Source organism: Telmatherina bonti (assembly GCF_933228915.1).
Source record: "Telmatherina bonti genome assembly, chromosome: 16".
Lineage (NCBI taxonomy): Eukaryota > Metazoa > Chordata > Actinopteri > Atheriniformes > Telmatherinidae > Telmatherina > Telmatherina bonti.
This window is the reverse complement of record NC_136614.1, coordinates 37,731,266-37,752,799: the sequence shown is the minus strand read 5'-3', so window position 1 is coordinate 37,752,799 and position 21,534 is coordinate 37,731,266. Positions and strand designations below refer to the sequence as shown.

Genomic DNA, 21,534 nt, shown 5'->3' with positions numbered 1-21,534 from the left:
TAACTGGGAACAGGTCAGTAACATGACTGGTTTCACTGGGAACAGGTCAGTAACATGACTGGTTTAACTGGGAACAGGTCTGTAACATGACTGGTTTAACAGGGAACAGGTCAGTAATATGACTGGTTTAACTGGGAACAGGTCAGTAACATGACTGGTTTAACTGGGAACAGGTCAGTAACATGACTGGTTTAACTGGGAACAGGTCTGTAACATGACTGGTTTAACTGGGAACAGGTCAGTAATATGACTGGTTTAACAGGGAACAGGTCAGTAATATGACTGGTTTAACTGGGAACAGGTCTGTAACATGACTGGTTTAACAGGGAACAGGTCAGTAACATGACTGGTTTAACTGGGAACAGGTCAGTAACATGACTGGTTTAACTGGGAACAGGTCAGTAACATGACTGGTTTAACTGGGAACAGGTCAGTAATATGACTGGTTTAACTGGGAACAGGTCAGTAATATGACTGGTTTAACTGGGAACAGGTCAGTAATATGACTGGTTTAACTGGGAACAGGTCAGTAATATGACTGGTTTAACTGGGAACAGGTCAGTAACATGACTGGTTTAACTGGGAACAGGTCAGTAATATGACTGGTTTAACTGGGAACAGGTCAGTAATATGACTGGTTTAACTGGGAACAGGTCAGTAACATGACTGGTTTAACTGGGAACAGGTCAGTAACATGACTGGTTTAACTGGGAACAGGTCAGTAATATGACTGGTTTAACTGGGAACAGGTCAGTAATATGACTGGTTTAACTGGGAACAGGTCAGTAATATGACTGGTTTAACTGGGAACAGATGGGTAATGTAAGTGAGAATAAAAGGAGCGTCTGAGACTTTCAGACCATCCCCAGTGAAAAAGAATTACTTCATGTCTAATTATGTTTAATCCCATTTGAAAATGTTTTGCTTCCAAAGTTAAAGAATAGATTAAACTTAAAGATCATTAATAATAAATTCTCCGTCCAGCATTTCACTGATTTATATTAACGTTTTTCTTTTGGCATTTCTCAGTTCACATCTCTACTGAAAGCAAAACCTTGGAACTTCCTGCATTTCTTAATATATTCTAACTTAATGAGAAAGATTAATGAAGGATTAGATGAAGTCCATCAGGGGCAATTATCAGGTAAACGCCTGCATGATGAGGCTTCCTGCAGAACGCCGCTGTTACTTATTGTGACCAGAAGATGGCAGAAGAGTTCTGCTGGGTGGGCCTCAGAGAACAGGACTTCACCATTTCTCAGCTCTCTGTGCTGCTACTATGCAGCACAAAAGGTGGTCCCACCTCCATCTGTCCCTGCACACCTGGATGTGTGCCAGGGTGACAGATTGAGGGGGGCAGCCACTTGTCAACCTGATCCAAAACAGTGTCAGGTGATTTCTGGGGGCATGAATATCTACCCGGTGGCGAGCAGTAGTCTCCTCATTCTGAGGAACAAAAGAATTAGAAGGAAAAGCAGCTCAAACCAAAATCAGGCAGCATCATGTAAAATCCGCCCCCGATATGACAACTTATCAAGGTTGCATATGTTTGTTCTCTTCTCTCAGACTGGAGAGCAACAACAGTCAGCCTCTCTCCCTCAGGTGATGGCAAACCTTAGGATAAGCACATCACAGCAGATCCACGCTGCTGTATCTGCCTGCACCAGGGAGCTGCAGCTTCAGGCATAACAAAGAGGCAGAGCTTGGCAGAGATGAGCGGCGCTGCAGCTCCCTCCCTGTGGCTGCATCAGAAGAAGAATAAAGTCAAACAAAGGAGGAAAAGAGCAGAAAGTGCTGCAGCTCCATGTCTCACACTGTTCCTGCTGTTCAAGCTGGGCCAGATGCTCCACAGAGACCTCAGCTGTGGAGGCCTCACCTGGTTTAAGCACCGAGCTATGGGGAGTCCAGACGCCTACTCATGACGGCGTCCTTACCAAAGAGACTAACTAGAAGCGAGCTCTCTGGTCCACCAGGAGCCCCTCCTCCTCGGCTCAGCTCCACATCAGCACGCAGACACATGAATAAATTATGGTGTGAGCTTTCAAGGCCACATTTGGCTCTCGCTGCTTTGCCAGGCATGACCACTGCAGCCTGAAATGGGAAGGAAACATCACCAGGATCCGCCAGCCTGGCGTGAAGACGATGTTTCAGTTTGTGATGAAGGCTTGTGGACTACATCTGCTGCAGAGAGCTGGAGCGTCCCTCTGCAGGATCTCCTGAGATGTTCCTCCAAACCAGCAATGCAGGAGCACAGATATTTTGACCTTGTGACAGTTTCCTCCCTCTCCCCCCCTCTAACAGCCCCGATACTCTGGGGAGGGCTAAATTTAACTGTTCCACCAGAAGAACCAGTTCAGCAGCAGAGCTGGGATGACGGAGTGCTTCAACCACGCTCATAAATCCACACCTAACTGTTCCAGATTTACATTTCTTTCCCAGTTCTCCTCATGCCTCCCCCTCCATCAGAGTGTCTGGGTCAGTGCAGGTACGAAGAGAACATAGGACTCATCTGTTACCTGCAGCGGTGACCTGAAACTCTGCTCGCTTCAAAATAATCTGCAACATCTGGCTCATTCACCTCTCGTATGTCTACAGCAGAGAACATCACAGTGTGGACATGTTAGCAGATTATGACAAGGAAGCCGCAGGATGGTGAAGGTTTCCAACATCACCGCAGGATGGTGAAGGTTTCCATCACCACCGCAGGATGGTGAAGGTTTCCATCACCACCGCAGGACGGTGAAGGTTTCCATCACCACCGCAGGACGGTGAAGGTTTCCATCACCACCGCAGGACGGTGAAGGTTTCCATCACCACCGCAGGATGCTGAAGGTTCCCATCACCACCGCAGGATGGTGAAGGTTTCCATCACCACCGCAGGATGGTGAAGGTTTCCATCACCACCGCAGGATGCTGAAGGTTCCCATCACCACCGCAGGATGGTGAAGGTTTCCATCACCACCGCAGGATGGTGAAGGTTTCCATCACCACCGCAGGATGCTGAAGGTTTCCATCACCACCGCAGGATGGTGAAGGTTCCCATCACCACCGCAGGATGGTGAAGGTTTCCATCACCACCGCAGGATGCTGAAGGTTTCCATCACCACCGCAGGATGCTGAAGGTTTCCATCACCACCGCAGGATGCTGAAGGTTTCAAACACCACCGCAGGATGGTGAAGGTTTCCAACACCACCGCAGGATGGTGAAGGTTTCCATCACCACCGCAGGACGGTGAAGGTTTCCATCACCACCGCAGGACGGTGAAGGTTTCCATCACCACCGCAGGATGCTGAAGGTTTCCATCACCACCGCAGGATGCTGAAGGTTTCCATCACCACCGCAGGATGGTGAAGGTTTCCATCACCACCGCAGGATGGTGAAGGTTTCCATCACCACCGCAGGATGGTGAAGGTTTCAAACACCACCGCAGGATGCTGAAGGTTTCCAACACCACCGCAGGATGGTGAAGGTTTCCATCACCACCGCAGGATGGTGAAGGTTTCAAACACCACCGCAGGATGGTGAAGGTTTCCAACACCACCGCAGGATGGTGAAGGTTTCAAACACCACCGCAGGATGCTGAAGGTTTCCATCACCACCGCAGGATGGTGAAGGTTTCAAACACCACCGCAGGATGGTGAAGGTTTCCATCACCACCGCAGGATGGTGAAGGTTTCCATCACCACCGCAGGATGGTGAAGGTTTCCATCACCACCGCAGGATGCTGAAGGTTTCCATCACCACTGCAGGATGCTGAAGGTTTCAAACACCACTGCAGGATGGTGAAGGTTTCCATCACCACCGCAGGATGGTGAAGGTTTCAAACACCACTGCAGGATGCTGAAGGTTTCCATCACCACCGCAGGATGCTGAAGGTTTCCATCACCACCGCAGGATGGTGAAGGTTTCCATCACCACCGCAGGATGCTGAAGGTTTCCATCACCACTGCAGGATGGTGAAGGTTTCCATCACCACCGCAGGATGCTGAAGGTTTCCATCACCACCGCAGGATGCTGAAGGTTTCAAACACCACTGCAGGATGGTGAAGGTTTCCATCACCACCGCAGGATGGTGAAGGTTTCCATCACCACCGCAGGATGGTGAAGGTTTCCAACATCACCGCAGGATGGTGAAGGTTTCCATCACCACCGCAGGATGGTGAAGGTTTCCATCACCACCGCAGGATGGTGAAGGTTTCCATCACCACTGCAGGATGCTGAAGGCTTCCAACATCACCGCAGGATGGTGAAGGTTTCCATCACCACCGCAGGATGGTGAAGGTTTCCATCACCACCGCAGGATGCTGAAGGTTTCCATCACCACCGCAGGATGCTGAAGGTTTCCATCACCACCGCAGGACGGTGAAGGTTTCCATCACCACCGCAGGACGGTGAAGGTTTCCATCACCACCGCAGGATGGTGAAGGTTTCCATCACCACCGCAGGATGGTGAAGGTTTCCATCACCACTGCAGGATGGTGAAGGTTTCCATCACCACCGCAGGATGGTGAAGGTTTCCATCACCACCGCAGGATGGTGAAGGTTTCAAACACCACTGCAGGATGCTGAAGGTTTCCATCACCACCGCAGGATGCTGAAGGTTTCCATCACCACCGCAGGATGGTGAAGGTTTCCATCACCACCGCAGGATGCTGAAGGTTTCAAACACCACTGCAGGATGGTGAAGGTTTCCATCACCACCGCAGGATGGTGAAGGTTTCCATCACCACCGCAGGATGGTGAAGGTTTCCATCACCACTGCAGGATGCTGAAGGTTTCCATCACCACCGCAGGATGGTGAAGGTTTCCATCACCACTGCAGGATGCTGAAGGTTTCAAACACCACTGCAGGATGGTGAAGGTTTCCATCACCACCGCAGGATGCTGAAGGTTTCAAACACCACCGCAGGATGGTGAAGGTTTCCAACACCACCGCAGGATGGTGAAGGTTTCCATCACCACCGCAGGATGGTGAAGGTTTCCATCACCACCGCAGGATGCTGAAGGTTTCCATCACCACCGCAGGATGCTGAAGGTTTCCAACATCACCGCAGGATGGTGAAGGTTTCCATCACCACCGCAGGACGGTGAAGGTTTCCATCACCACCGCAGGATGGTGAAGGTTTCCAACACCACCGCAGGATGGTGAAGGTTTCCAACACCACCGCAGGATGGTGAAGGTTTCAAACACCACCGCAGGATGGTGAAGGTTTCAAACACCACCGCAGGATGGTGAAGGTTTCCATCACCACCGCAGGATGGTGAAGGTTTCAAACACCACCGCAGGATGGTGAAGGTTTCAAACACCACCGCAGGATGGTGAAGGTTTCAAACACCACCGCAGGATGGTGAAGGTTTCCAACACCACCGCAGGATGGTGAAGGTTTCCATCACCACCGCAGGATGGTGAAGGTTTCAAACACCACCGCAGGATGGTGAAGGTTTCCATCACCACCGCAGGATGGTGAAGCTTTCCAACACCACCGCAGGATGGTGAAGGTTTCAAACACCACCGCAGGATGGTGAAGGTTTCCAACACCACCGCAGGATGGTGAAGGTTTCAAACACCACCGCAGGATGGTGAAGGTTTCCAACACCACCGCAGGATGGTGAAGGTTTCAAACACCACCGCAGGATGGTGAAGGTTTCCATCACCACTGCAGGATGGTGAAGGTTTCCATCACCACCGCAGGATGGTGAAGGTTTCAAACACCACCGCAGGATGGTGAAGGTTTCCATCACCACCGCAGGATGGTGAAGGTTTCAAACACCACCGCAGGATGGTGAAGGTTTCCATCACCACCGCAGGATGGTGAAGGTTTCAAACACCACTGCAGGATGGTGAAGGTTTCCATCACCACCGCAGGATGGTGAAGGTTTCAAACACCACCGCAGGATGGTGAAGGTTTCCATCACCACCGCAGGATGGTGAAGGTTTCAAACACCACCGCAGGATGGTGAAGGTTTCAAACACCACCGCAGGATGGTGAAGGTTTCCATCACCACTGCAGGATGGTGAAGGTTTCCAACACCACCGCAGGATGGTGAAGGTTTCAAACACCACCGCAGGATGGTGAAGGTTTCCAACACCACCGCAGGATGGTGAAGGTTTCAAACACCACCGCAGGATGGTGAAGGTTTCCAACACCACCGCAGGATGGTGAAGGTTTCAAACACCACCGCAGGATGCTGAAGGTTTCACATTGCGTGGTTTGCTGTAACAAAACTCTCAGAGCACGTCGCGTCGTGTCGTCCAGCACGCCCAGACTTTCCAGCACGCCGCTCTACAGACATTCGCTCATTCCCAACACTTTATTTGCACTGGAGACTTTTTACCTGATTTGACTTGAATCAGTGGAACGTTCACACATCATGTTTTGCAGTTCCAGCAGTCACTCTGATTTGATCTGACATCTTATTCATTTACTTCATAAATATTATGAAGAGCTATGAAAGGAAGATCAGATTGAGACCACAGCCACATCATCTCTAGAGTTTCTCGGCTGTGTTGCCGAGTGTCATAAGCGATACCAGATCTATGCGCTTCCTGTCACCAGTTCTATTTCTGTGTTGCTTTATTAAAGGAAGAAAAATGTGCTGATGTATCAAGACTGCTTCCTCATTCCTCCTACTTGCACTGCGATCAATATTTGCACATCTGAGGCCAGACTTTACTCTAGAAGGAGCTCAACGCCCACACTGGGAGGAATGGAGTTCAGAGCCAAGTCCAGGCAGCCATGCAGATGCATCATGGCCTCCAGTCTGAGCCGCTGAAGCACCAAAGTTCTCCTGAACAACTGGGACTGAGGGACGGGAGACCTGTCATGTGATCACAGATACCCAGTTAATGTGTTCTTCCGGAAAACTCTGCACATTAGCATTACTTCCCCCTATTAGCGCACAGCTAATCTGGTGCTAGCTTACAACCGGATTAGCACCGTAGCTAGGAGCTTCATGCTAACATCAGGTTAACAGACATAACTAGTAGTTGTAGTAGGGATACTGGTGTAGGGATACTGGTGATACTGGCGTAGGGATACTGGTGATACTGGTGTAGGGATGCTGGTGATACTGGCGTAGGGATACTGGTGATACTGGTGTAGGGATGCTGGTGATACTGGTGTAGGGATGCTGGTGATAGTGGCGTAGGGATACTGGTGATACTGGTGTAGGGATGCTGGTGATACTGGCGTAGGGATACTGGTGATACTGGTGTAGGGATACTGGTGATACTGGCGTAGGGATACTGGTGATACTGGTGTAGGGATACTGGTGATACTGGTGTAGGGATACTGGTGATACTGGTGTAGGGATACTGGTGATAGTGGCGTAGGGATACTGGTGATACTGGCGTAGGGATACTGGTGATACTGGCGTAGGGATACTGGTGATACTGGCGTAGGGATACTGGTGATACTGGCGTAGGGATACTGGTGATACTGGCGTAGGGATACTGGTGATACTGGCGTAGGGATACTGGTGATACTGGTGTAGGGATGCTGGTGATACTGGCGTAGGGATGCTGGTGATACTGGCGTAGGGATACTGGTGATACTGGCGTAGGGATACTGGTGATACTGGCGTAGGGATACTGGTGATACTGGTGTAGGGATACTGGTGATACTGGTGTAGGGATACTGGTGATACTGGCGTAGGGATACTGGTGATACTGGCGTAGGGATACTGGTGATACTGGTGTAGGGATACTGGTGATACTGGTGTAGGGATACTGGTGATACTGGTGTAGGGATACTGGTGATACTGGTGTAGGGATACTGGTGATACTGGCGTAGGGATACTGGTGATACTGGTGTAGGGATACTGGTGATACTGGTGTAGGGATACTGGTGATACTGGCGTAGGGATACTGGTGATACTGGTGTAGGGATACTGGTGATACTGGCGTAGGGATACTGGTGATACTGGCGTAGGGATACTGGTGATACTGGCGTAGGGATACTGGTGATACTGGCGTAGGGATACTGGTGATACTGGCGTAGGGATACTGGTGATACTGGCGTAGGGATACTGGTGATACTGGTGTAGGGATACTGGTGATACTGGCGTAGGGATACTGGTGATACTGGCGTAGGGATACTGGTGATACTGGCGTAGGGATACTGGTGATACTGGCGTAGGGATACTGGTGATACTGGCGTAGGGATACTGGTGATACTGGCGTAGGGATACTGGTGATACTGGCGTAGGGATACTGGTGATACTGGTGATAACTAAACGAAAAGCCTTTTGGGAGCCAAAAGAGTTGACTCTTCTTAGAGAGCCGAGTTAAAAGAGACAAATCGTTAAAAACTTCCCATCAATGTCCTGCAGGAGGACCTCAGACTGATCTCATCAGATAGACAGAAAGATCTTAACGGCCATAAATCAATCAGTATCCTCAAGCTAGTGTTTCTGGTTGGAAGCTGCATATTTCCCACCAGTGTTCCCACATGGAGGCAATGCATGAATATTTCTGTGACTTTCCAGTGTTGAACCTGCTGATAAATTATTTCACACACCTCTCATGCAGCATTAACCCCTTAATGCCAGAATTAATCCATTCAGTATTTATTAGTCTCATTAGAAGAAAATAAATACAGTAAAAAGGGAATAAATGAAGAACTGTAATTATTAAACATAAAAGAAATAACTAAATAAAAAAGTGATAAAACTATGAAAAAAAAGAAAATAAATAAAATGATGACATCAGAGAGTGCTTTGGAGCAGGTGTTTGGTCAAAACAACCATGAAAATCTGATTTAGAAAGTTAGACTTTATTTAAACAACTGTCTTCCTCATCTGCAGCTATTTTTATCCAGATGTTTTCTCCCTTCAGCCGAGCAGATGGAGCGAAAACATCACTTACATAACAAGATACATATAACTATATCGATCATGTGCCAATGAGATCGATCCCAAATGCAACCATCGCCATTACAGTTATCTTTTATCAAACACACTTTTATTTTGAAAATATCTGTATTTTAACTTCCCCTGGGTGTCTGTTTGTCACTGGTCTGTCAGAAGAACAGATGGTTTCCAGTTTTCTGGGATGCTGATTAATGGATCCTGAATCCAATCGAATCGATTTAGATCAGATAGCGATGGAATGTAAAATAGTGTGAAACATCAAACTATAAAATGCCACAAAGAAAACGTGATTTACACGCTGGCTTGTTTCATCGACACTAAAAGAGAAAGCTGGGGTCGGACTTGCTCCACATGCAACATCGCTGACGGAGAGTCCTCTCCGCGGTGTGTGATGGGTGCTGCAGCTGGCAGATAAGCACCTGGGAGGCAGGTTTCAGATTAGCGTGTAGTAAAGCAGCATGTTTGTGCATAACAAACAAAGTGTCTCCTGGTCGTTTCCCAGACGGCGGCTCAGGCTTGTAAAGCTGAGAAATAGTTCACAGTGATGCATTCAGGGGGCTTTTCAGAGCCCCATAAATCCGATGGTGTCGTGTGGCACAATGTCATCATTACACTTTGCCAGCAGCAGAACGGAAAAGCAGAGTTTCAACCCTTACGACATACAGACTTGCTCTGTGGATCTGGTCACCATGGAAACGCACCACGTTCTCTCTCACTTTCTCTTCCTGCTCCCTCGGTGGACTCGTAGCCCCATCTCCTCCCTGACTCCACCACACCAGCAAATATCTGAATGTATGATCACAGGGCTCTCCTGGAGACAAAGGTCAGGAGTTCATGCTCTGCAGCAGCCAGCAGATGATGTCATAGTCTGCAGGAAGATATACGACCCGGCCGTATGAAAACCCCACCATGTATAATTTATTAGAGACATTTCACTTTCCAGCCGCTGAAGGAGAAAAAGGCTCCTTTTCCAGCCAGGGAAGATATTTTACCTCCCATCGTGAAAGGCTGAGGAAGAGGTGGAGTATTCCAGCTGTGCTCTGATCTAAAGGATCTCTTCCTGATCCGTACCCGCCCCCCCCACAGCCCCTCTCCACCCCCCACGGCCCCTCTCCACCCCCCACAGCCCCTCTCCACCCCCCACGGCCCCTCTCCACCCCCCACGGCCCCTCTCCACCCCCCCACGGCCCCTCTCCACCCCCCCACTGCCCCTCTCCACCCCCCCACTGCCTCTCTCCACCCCCCCACAGCCCCTCTCCACCCCCCACGGCCCCTCTCCACCCCCCCACGGCCCCTCTCCACCCCCCCACTGCCCCTCTCCACCCCCCCACGGCCCCTCTCCACCCCCCCACAGCCCCTCTCCACCCCCCCACTGCCCCTCTCCACCCCCCCACGGCCCCTCTCCACCCCCCACGGCCCCTCTCCACCCCCCCACTGCCCCTCTCCACCCCCCCACTGCCTCTCTCCACCCCCCCACAGCCCCTCTCCACCCCCCACGGCCCCTCTCCACCCCCCCACAGCCCCTCTCCACCCCCCACTGCCCCTCTCCACCCCCCCACTGCCTCTCTCCACCCCCCCACTGCCCCTCTCCACCCCCCCACTGCCCCTCTCCACCCCCCCACAGCCCCTCTCCACCCCCCACTGCCCCTCTCCACCCCCCCACTGCCTCTCTCCACCCCCCCACGGCCCCTCTCCACCCCCCCACTGCCCCTCTCCACCCCCCCACGGCCCCTCTCCACCCCCCCACTGCCCCTCTCCACCCCCCACTGCCTCTCTCCACCCCCCCACGGCCCCTCTCCACCCCCCCACGGCCCCTCTCCACCCCCCCACTGCCCCTCTCCACCCCCCACTGCCCCTCTCCACCCCCCCACGGCCCCTCTCCACCCCCCCACTGCCCCTCTCCACCCCCCCACTGCCCCTCTCCACCCCCCACTGCCCCTCTCCACCCCCCCACGGCCCCTCTCCACCCCCCCACTGCCCCTCTCCACCCCCCCACTGCCCCTCTCCACCCCCCCACGGCCCCTCTCCACCCCCCCACTGCCCCTCTCCACCCCCCCACGGCCCCTCTCCACCCCCCCCACTGCCCCTCTCCACCCCCCCACTGCCCCTCTCCACCCCCCACTGCCTCTCTCCACCCCCCCACTGCTCCTCTCCACCCCCCCACTGCCCCTCTCCACCCCCCCACTGCCTCTCTCCACCCCCCCACGGCCCCTCTCCACCCCCCCACTGCCTCTCTCCACCCCCCCACTGCTCCTCTCCACCCCCCCACTGCCCCTCTCCACCCCCCCACTGCCCCTCTCCACCCCCCCACTGCCCCTCTCCACCCCCCCACTGCCCCTCTCCACCCCCCACTGCCTCTCTCCACCCCCCCACTGCTCCTCTCCACCCCCCCACTGCCCCTCTCCACCCCCCACTGCCTCTCTCCACCCCCCCACTGCTCCTCTCCACCCCCCCACTGCCCCTCTCCACCCCCCCACTGCCTCTCTCCACCCCCCCACGGCCCCTCTCCACCCCCCCACGGCCCCTCTCCACCCCCCACTGCCCCTCTCCACCCCCCATGTACAGTCTGGCTCCTTCCCTGTCTGCAGGGTCACACAGATGAATGCTACTCCCCGTCACACCCAGGCTGTCCCAGAGCGCGGCGGCTGTGATATTCAGACTCATTACACAGATCTCTAGCAGTGCATAAAGCAGATTAATAATATTAAAGCTTATCTGTGCCCTTTGGTGGTGCCGGAAATCTTGTACGAACACTGCTGCTTCAATTACATCATGATTTAATGACTTCTAATGTGGACCTGGAGAGCAGGCCGCTGCTGTGTAATTAGCCAGGGAGGAATTGAGTGTGATGCTACATTCTGTGTTACATGTAAGAGAAGAAAAATGTTGTACGCTCACCTCCGGCCCTCGCTCCTGCACATGGCAGGACTCGCTGTCTCCCTCTGAGAAGGAGCCCGACTCATCGCTGGAGTTGGTACCGTAGGACTGCTCACATTTGATCTTGGGCCGCACTTGGTTGTAAAGGGCATCCCCTCCCATATTCTGCTCCTGCTGGTCCACGTTGAGGCAGCGTGCCACGTTAGAGCACGGCGAAGAGGAGAACTCAAACTGAGGCAGGCTGCAGGGGGAGCCTCCGCTGCCGTCCTCTGCATACGAGTAGGAGGAGCAGGAGCTGGAAGTCCGGGTGCGAGTCTCACAAGGCGGCGAGCGCGGGCACACTTTGATTGGCACTGGGCAGCTGGTGTTGGATCGTGGACGGCACAAGACTGGGGGCTCAGAGGAAGCGGCGCTGGGCGAGTAGGTCTGAGAGTTGGGGAGGGACTGGCTCGCTCCAGCCCACAGGCCCTTTGTCATATGCTCAGAGAGCTCCATTTCCAGAGAGTGCCCACCAGGGTAGGAATGTGCTGGTGTTCCCAGACGGTTGCAGGCCCCCGAGGAAAATATGACACTACGGCGATCTAACTCAACTTCCTGTTTGCAGACGCCGTCATAGGAAGCAGCCTTGAGGGACAGCCCTGCAGGGAAACCGTCCACCTCCTTTGGGGAGGATACAGACAGATCCAGCTCCCCAGTGAAAGGCCTTAAGTCTTTTTTATGATCTCCCTGAGAGTTTCCTTTGTCCTGGGGGCAGACAAGTCTGTTGGTGAATAGCTGTTGTGACGTGTTGGCGAGACCGGGGAGGTCCACCCCTTTCTTGAAGAAGGCTTGAAGACATGACGGAGACTTGGTTCTCTTTGTACTTTCCAGCAATATGGGGTTGTCCATTTCCATGGCCATCACACTGTCCTTTTCCCTGCCATCCTGCTCGTCCCCAGACAGGCACAATGGGACGGCCTCTTCATCTGCCTGTGGCTCAACTTTTATCTGTGCCACAGGCAGCCTGCCCTGACCCGGAACGACACCGCTAACGCTGCTCTCCTTTAATGTGCTTGGAAAACCTGAGGTACTGGTGTGTGAGGAGGTGTCATTATTGTGCTTGTTACAAGCCCACTGGTATTTCCTGTACTTGGGGCATCGTGGCAGGTCTGATGCTCCATGCCGGTCAAAGTCCAGCCGACCATCTGCAAAGTCACCGGGCATTGTCATCTCTAGCCTTTCATCGTCAGGGTGTTGGAAAGTTTCGAGGGCATCAGCACAGTGCCGAGTCCTCGGGGTGGCAGGCCTGTCTGCCTCCGACTGCATGCTCTCATCCTCTGAGTTGTTCGCCACCGCTGCCTCCTTGTGGCAAAGCAGCAAGCTGTCTTCCTCTCGGCGTAGTTGAGCTTCCAGGAAGCGGAAGCACGAGTCCTCGAGGTTGTGCATGCGCAGGAATTCGGCACAGCGGATGACCTCCTGGATGTTTTCTCTGCTGAGTAACAGCTTAGCAGTGTAGGCAAACTGCAACAATGGAGCGAATCCCCTGGCAGTGACCTGCAAAAAAACAGGGAAATTGCCAGCGTTACCATCAGCACAGCCATTGTTTCGAGCACTTGGAGTGTGGTGAGGCAAACCGACAGCTCCAATGACCATAAAGAAACACAGTAAAGTAGCAGTTAATCTTTTCATCAGGTCAGCATTGCAGATTCTTTACAGCGGTAGGTAAGATCTGCTGCTCTGGGGATGGAGGTAGCAGCCTCACATGTAAAACAACCACAGCCACATTCCAGCTGTCCACCACTCTCAGATTCGTGTGGTGTTTGGGGTTGTACACACACTGTTTTTTATTTGCTCATTTCCTTTTACTTGTTTCAGATAAAATATGTAAATTTACCAACACAAGCCTGGATGAATGCTTCATAACTCATTTATTCTGAATAAAAACTGTTATTTCAACAAAATTTAACCTAAAGAATCAAACTGTAAGATGGCTCCTCAACTGAAAGTTGGGATTTATTTCCACTGTTCTGCTTGGGTTAGCACTGTGGCCTCACAGCAAGAAGGTCGCTGGTTCGATCCTCGCTGGTGTGAAGCTAGGACAATGGTCTTTATGTGTGGGGTCTGCATGTTCTCCCCGTGTATGTGTGGGTTCTCTCTGGGTACTCCAGCTTCCTCCCACCATCTAAAGACATGCATGTTAAGTTGATTGATTACTATAGACTGCCCCTAGGAGTGAGTGGTTGTGTGTCCCTGCGATGGACTGGCGAGCTGTCCAGGGTGTACCCTGCCTTTCACCCAAAGACTGCTGGGATAGGCTCCATCGGACTAAGCGGTTAGGATAATGAATAAATGAATGAATGAATGTTTTACTTGGTATTTCCAGTTAAAAACAACATTTTTATCTATTAAAACGTAGCCAGGAGTGTTTGTACAGTAAGCGCTGAGATCAGGTTGTTGCCTTCGAGCTTCACTTTCTGTGTCAGTGCCCTGTGTACTCGGGGTCAGGTGCTTGTAAAGCCTTAGGGTTTGTAAGACCACGGCTTATCTCCGTAGTGGCCATGTGGTGTGGGATATAGAGGGAAGCCTTCCATTTAGACTTAATGCCAGATAATTAGGTAAACTCCTGAGCCTGCAGAGTTCCAGACCGCCCTCTGCTGCTGTTGTCACTGAGCACACAGAAGACAGACGATAAAAGAAGCTCATCCACAATCTGAGCAGCCTCTGGCAGACTGGTGAAGAGTCCACCTGAACTAACTGGTCTTTACATGCCATGGACAAAAAGCAACAATCAGCAGGCATGTAAATGAATGAAACTGTGGTTCAGGTTGATCTGAGAACGGATTCACTGAAGTTTATGGATCCTGTACGAGATGATTGAAAATGACTTCCTTCTCTTCCTTCCTGTTTGCTTTCCAGAATTATTAAACGATATAGGCTACCATATAAACCAGGGGTGTCAAACATACGGTCCAGGGGCCAAAACCAGGCCGTCTGAGGCTGAAAACCAGGAAATCGGAGGGTCTAATATGGTGTGTGTGTGTGTGTGTACATCAGAAGCACAACTACATAAAAATGAAATCAGCTTGGAATTGACAGCTTGGCCGGCTGCCGTCATCTAGCAGACTCTGCAGCTTGAAGTTCTAACTCTCACCTGCACTGACCACATGCTCTTTATAGAAAGTTAGATGATTTGTGTTTGTTTTGACAGCTTTTACTCTGACGTGACCACAAACAGCCAAGTCCACATGCTCACACATCATACACTGTCTGTGAGACACTTAAGATGTTTTGGACCTGTATGTGCGAGTGTATATACATATATATGTAGGTGGGTATGTATGTGCATATACATGTATGCATTGATCTCTTTCTTTTGTTTTGTTTTGTTTTTTTTTGTTTTTTTTATGTTCTCTTTTCTGTTCTCTTTCTGCCCCTTTCCTGTCCTTTCCGGTCGGGTCCAGTAGCATAAACTCTGTAATACAAGCTATTATCCAAAACAAATTGAAAAATAAAATAAGAATCAAGAAATACAAGGGGATCATTACATCTACAAAAGTTCCCCTTGGCAAAATAAATTTGCTCAGCAGAACACAGCATCCAGAACATCAGTCTGCTTGCTTAAATGCTGGACAAGACAAAAAAAAAAAAAAAAAAAAAAAAGATGTTTTGGACCTGCAGCTCTGCTACAGTTGGAGTTACAACCCCGCGCATCGCGCTGCAGCAAGCGGTGCTGTTAAGCACCTTACTGTGGGCTCTGACTAGCAGAGAGCCCAGCAGCATTGCACACATCACTTATTGTTAAGAAGAAGCTGCTGACTCCAGATCTGTAAAGGGGGATGGTGAGGGTAGGGGGTTGGGGGAGGGCTGAGGCTGAGCTATCTGCTCTGCTGATGAGAACAGCACACCTACTATATCCACTCAGGAGCGTGGATATTTGGTACTGATCATCTGAATGTGATGCTGATGCTTTCAGTCTAAACTGCATGTGCCTGTCCTGTATAGCTTTAATCCCACAGTGGTCCTACTGGCTGGATGACAGCTTCCTGGAACCCCAGTGGTGATCATAAATCTAAAATGTGTAGTATGGCAGACTTTTCTTCCCCAACAGCAGACTCAGCCACATCCTCAGTTTTAGTCCATAAATGGTTTAAAAGGAATTTAAAAACACTTTAATGGACTATAATGTTTCTATGATTCCAGTGACATAAAAAATGTGAAATTAAGTTCAACTTCTACTTTTCATCCAAATAAATATGTGTCAAAGTTCCTTGTCACTTTTCTTTTATATCGTTGTTTCTGGAGTCATGCTCTCCACTTCCTGGTTATTATCCTGCAGCTGCTGCAGGGTGCCGGTCTGCATTTATTTTAGCTAAAAACCACAACCAAATCAGCTTCCTGCTGCGTTCAGGGACGTCGGTTCGTCCCACGTCCACGCCGCCTTCCTGCTGCGTTCAGGGACGTCGGTTCGTCCCACGTCCACGCCGCCTTCCTGCTGCGTTCAGGGACGTCGGTTCGTCCCACGTCCACGCCGCCTTCCTGCTGCGTTCAGGGACGTCGGTTCGTCCCACGTCCACGCCGCCTTCCTGCTGCGTTCAGGGACTGGAGGATTAGTGGGGTGGAAATGTAGGACTGGAGGAAGGACTGCAGAGACTGGTGCTGAAACTGCGGATTGTGGCGAGTTGTTGGTTGTCCCGGACCTTTCAGCTATCTGCCATGTTGTCGTACAATCAGCTGGTTTCACTGGTGGTCTCCTGGTAAACCGGTCTGATGGTTTCACTGGTCTGCTAGTAAACCGCTGGTCTGCTGGTAAACTGGTTGTCTCCTGGTAAATGGTCTGCTGGTAAACTGGTGGTCTCCTGGTAAATGGTCTGCTGGTAAACTGGTTGTCTCCTGGTAAATGGTCTGCTGGTAAACTGGTTGTCTCCTGGTAAATGGTCTGCTGGTAAACTGGTTGTCTCCTGGTAAATGGTCTGCTGGTGAACTGGTTGTCTCCTGGTAAATGGTCTGCTGGTGAACTGGTTGTCTCCTGGTAAATGGTCTGCTGGTAAACTGGTTGTCTCCTGGTAAACTGGTCTGCTGGTAAACTGGTTGTCTCCTGGTAAATGGTCTGCTGGTGAACTGGTTGTCTCCTGGTAAACTGGTCTGCTGGTAAACTGGTTGTCTCCTGGTAAATGGTCTGCTGGTAAACTGGTTGTCTGCTGGTAAACTGGTCTGCTGGTGAACTGGTTGTCTCCTGGTAAATGGTCTGCTGGTAAACTGGTTGTCTCCTGGTAAATGGTCTGCTGGTGAACTGGTTGTCTCCTGGTAAATGGTCTGCTGGTAAACTGGTTGTCTGCTGGTAAACTGGTCTGCTGGTAAACTGGTTGTCTCCTGGTAAATGGTCTGCTGGTGAACTGGTGGTCTCCTGGTAAACTGGTCTGCTGGTAAACTGGTTGTCTCCTGGTAAACTGGTCTGCTGGTGAACTGGTTGTCTCCTGGTAAATGGTCTGCTGGTAAACTGGTTGTCTGCTGGTAAACTGGTCTGCTGGTAAACTGGTTGTCTCCTGGTAAATGGTCTGCTGGTGAACTGGTTGTCTGCTGGTAAACTGGTCTGCTGGTGAACTGGTTGTCTCCTGGTAAATGGTCTGCTGGTGAACTGGTTGTCTCCTGGTAAATGGTCTGCTGGTGAACTGGTTGTCTGCTGGTAAACTGGTCTGCTGGTGAACTGGTTGTCTCCTGGTAAATGGTCTGCTGGTGAACTGGTTGTCTGCTGGTAAACTGGTCTGCTGGTAAACTGGTTGTCTCCTGGTAAATGGTCTGCTGGTGAACTGGTTGTCTGCTGGTAAACTGGTCTGCTGGTAAACTGGTTGTCTCCTGGTAAATGGTCTGCTGGTGAACTGGTTGTCTGCTGGTAAACTGGTCTGCTGGTGAACTGGTTGTCTCCTGGTAAACCGGTCTGCTGGTAAACTGGTTGTCTCCTGGTAAATGGTCTGCTGGTGAACTGGTTGTCTCCTGGTAAACTGGTCTGCTGGTAAACTGGTTGTCTCCTGGTAAATGGTCTGCTGGTGAACTGGTGGTCTCCTGGTAAATGGTCTGCTGGTAAACTGGTTGTCTCCTGGTAAATGGTCTGCTGGTAAACTGGTTGTCTGCTGGTAAACTGGTCTGCTGGTAAACTGGTTGTCTCCTGGTAAATGGTCTGCTGGTGAACTGGTGGTCTCCTGGTAAACTGGTCTGCTGGTAAACTGGTTGTCTCCTGGTAAACTGGTCTGCTGGTGAACTGGTTGTCTCCTGGTAAATGGTCTGCTGGTAAACTGGTTGTCTGCTGGTAAACTGGTCTGCTGGTAAACTGGTTGTCTCCTGGTAAATGGTCTGCTGGTGAACTGGTTGTCTGCTGGTAAACTGGTCTGCTGGTGAACTGGTTGTCTCCTGGTAAATGGTCTGCTGGTGAACTGGTTGTCTCCTGGTAAATGGTCTGCTGGTGAACTGGTTGTCTGCTGGTAAACTGGTCTGCTGGTGAACTGGTTGTCTCCTGGTAAATGGTCTGCTGGTGAACTGGTTGTCTGCTGGTAAACTGGTCTGCTGGTGAACTGGTTGTCTCCTGGTAAATGGTCTGCTGGTGAACTGGTTGTCTCCTGGTAAACTGGTCTGCTGGTGAACTGGTTGTCTCCTGGTAAATGGTCTGCTGGTGAACTGGTTGTCTGCTGGTAAACTGGTCTGCTGGTAAACTGGTTGTCTCCTGGTAAATGGTCTGCTGGTGAACTGGTTGTCTCCTGGTAAATGGTCTGCTGGTGAACTGGTTGTCTGCTGGTAAACTGGTCTGCTGGTAAACTGGTTGTCTCCTGGTAAATGGTCTGCTGGTGAACTGGTTGTCTGCTGGTAAACTGGTTGTCTCCTGGTAAATGGTCTGCTGGTGAACTGGTTGTCTGCTGGTAAACTGGTCTGCTGGTAAACTGGTTGTCTCCTGGTAAATGGTCTGCTGGTGAACTGGTTGTCTGCTGGTAAATGGTCTGCTGGTGAACTGGTTTGCTGGTAAACTGGTTGTCTCCTGGTAAACCGGTCTGCTGGTAAACTGGTTGTCTCCTGGTAAATGGTCTGCTGGTGAACTGGTTGTCTGCTGGTAAACTGGTTGTCTCCTGGTAAATGGTCTGCTGGTGAACTGGTTTGCTGGTAAACTGGTTGTCTCCTGGTAAACCGGTCTGCTGGTAAACTGGTTGTCTCCTGGTAAATGGTCTGCTGGTGAACTGGTTGTCTGCTGGTAAACTGGTTGTCTCCTGGTAAATGGTCTGCTGGTGAACTGGTTGTCTGCTGGTAAACTGGTTGTCTCCTGGTAAATGGTCTGCTGGTGAACTGGTTGTCTCCTGGTAAATGGTCTGCTGGTGAACTGGTTGTCTGCTGGTAAACTGGTCTGCTGGTAAACTGGTTGTCTCCTGGTAAATGGTCTGCTGGTGAACTGGTTGTCTGCTGGTAAACTGGTTGTCTCCTGGTAAATGGTCTGCTGGTGAACTGGTTGTCTGCTGGTAAACTGGTCTGCTGGTAAACTGGTTGTCTCCTGGTAAATGGTCTGCTGGTGAACTGGTTGTCTGCTGGTAAATGGTCTGCTGGTGAACTGGTTTGCTGGTAAACTGGTTGTCTCCTGGTAAACCGGTCTGCTGGTAAACTGGTTGTCTCCTGGTAAATGGTCTGCTGGTGAACTGGTTGTCTGCTGGTAAACTGGTTGTCTCCTGGTAAATGGTCTGCTGGTGAACTGGTTTGCTGGTAAACTGGTTGTCTCCTGGTAAACCGGTCTGCTGGTAAACTGGTTGTCTCCTGGTAAATGGTCTGCTGGTGAACTGGTTGTCTGCTGGTAAACTGGTTGTCTCCTGGTAAATGGTCTGCTGGTGAACTGGTTGTCTGCTGGTAAACTGGTCTGCTGGTGAACTGGTTGTCTGCTGGTAAACTGGTCTGCTGGTAAACTGGTTGTCTCCTGGTAAATGGTCTGCTGGTGAACTGGTTGTCTGCTGGTAAACTGGTCTGCTGGTAAACTGGTTGTCTCCTGGTAAATGGTCTGCTGGTGAACTGGTTGTCTCCTGGTAAACTGGTTTGCTGGTAAACAGGGAAGCTGCAGAAGTAAAACTGCCCCTCCATCATCAGCCCTCCAGTTTGGGAGAGAATTCCTGATGTCTGGAGGAAACAACTCTGTTCCTGCAGCCAGTCAGACACATGGAGATTGTTAGGAAGCCTGCCGTTACTCCCAGCAGCTCTCTGCATCCTTTTCCCCTCACAGAGGAGAAGGCTAATTCATGCAAATGTGCTCGGCTAAACTCCTGCCTGCAGTGCATGCTAATGGCATGACGGAGGAACATCTTGAAGAGAAAACAGACATCTCCGCTGCAGACAGGAGATTCGCTGAGTCACATTAACCTCTGTAAGCCCAGACACGCCACTAATCACTGGTTGGCTGTAACTGCACGCCATCTTCATTCAGCCTGAACGGCGTTGTCACGTCGCAGAGAGAAATGTGAAATGAAAACAAAACCGGATCATACTGAATAATTCATACTAAACTGTGTCAAATGTGTAAAAGTCAGAAACCAACGGTGAGTCAAGCTTTTTGTTTCCATGGAGACGGTCTGGAGCAGGTCTCATTTTCAGGTCTGTGGAGTAAAGAAAGCGACAACAGAAGCTCAGACGTTCCTGGTGCCGAGGGAAGCGAACCTCCCCTGACAGTGGATTAAATCAGATAGTGTCTAATCCTCTGCCAACGCGGCTTACAGGACAGGCCAGACACTATGGAGGACATGACCCCATGTCTCCACCGTTTAGGACACAGAAACTCTGCATATTCACCCCCCAGGAGCCGCACGGGGTGAGTGTTCCCCACGTTTACAGCAGCACCGGCAGCAGAACGTGGAAAGAGTGGAATTCCACTCATGCTGCCGATGTTTGCTGCTTAATCACGCCGGATTTCTGAGGTTAAACATGGGGATCAAACCACCGGCTGTCGCCTGGCAGGCTGAAAGTCCTCCTCTACCTCACACAAAGACCTTGCATCATCTCAGTCGGCTTGCAGGATGAGAGGCGCGAGACCCCCTGCAGGAACTGGGGGGGCTGGGTCTACTTCCAGTACTCCTCCCACTGCAGCTCCTCTCTAACAACCGACCTTCAGGGAGAGCTGGCTCCGTGCTACCTCCATCTGTCTGACGGGCTCTATGAGACCAAACACTTGATGTAGGTCCACCCCATCAGGCCGAGGTGGTCTTACCGACCCCCCTACACCAGATCGTTGCATTTGCCCGAGGAGTCCACAGTCCCTCAGCTGGACCTTTCATTAAACCAACTGGTTTAGATCTGCAGAACAAATGCAGCGAAGAGCTGCGGCATGAGGAGGAGATGCAGGCTGCAGCGCCGGACTGCTGGAACCAGGTCCCGAATGTTTTAATCCCAGTAAAACTTTCTAGAACCAACCATTCAAAATGCCACAAAGGTCTGCAGCCAGCATCCCAGTCCACATGAAACCAGATCTGTGCGCGTCTTCCGTCTGCAGGACAACCCTCAGGAGGATGACAGCAGACCAGGACTCTGTAGACCTTCTGAGACCGCTGCAGGGTAGACCAGGACTCTGCAGACCATCTGAGACCGCTGCAGGGTAGACCAGGACTCTGTAGACCCTCTTAGACCGCTGCAGGGTAGACCAGGACTCTGTAGACCCTCTTAGACCGTTGCAGGGTAGACCAGGACTCTGTAGACCATCTGAGACTGCTGCTGGGTAGACCCGGACTCTGCAGAGCCACATTAGGGATGTGGTCTCGCTGCTGTTGTCTGCAGACTAGGAAGATGGACTGTTCAGG

The 21,534-nt window shown here is 51.2% G+C and overlaps 1 protein-coding gene across 2 annotated transcripts in view; it reads right to left on the bottom strand.

The window, feature by feature from the left end:
- bach2b (BTB and CNC homology 1, basic leucine zipper transcription factor 2b) overlaps positions 1-21,534 on the bottom strand; it is a 144,944-nt gene that overhangs the window by 7,697 nt on the left and 115,713 nt on the right. For both annotated transcript variants that reach the window (XM_079255941.1, XM_079255942.1), the window contains one exon: positions 11,771-13,282. In XM_079255941.1, coding sequence (XP_079112067.1) covers positions 11,771-13,282 — 1,512 coding nt within the window. The remainder of the gene's footprint in view (positions 1-11,770; positions 13,283-21,534) is intronic.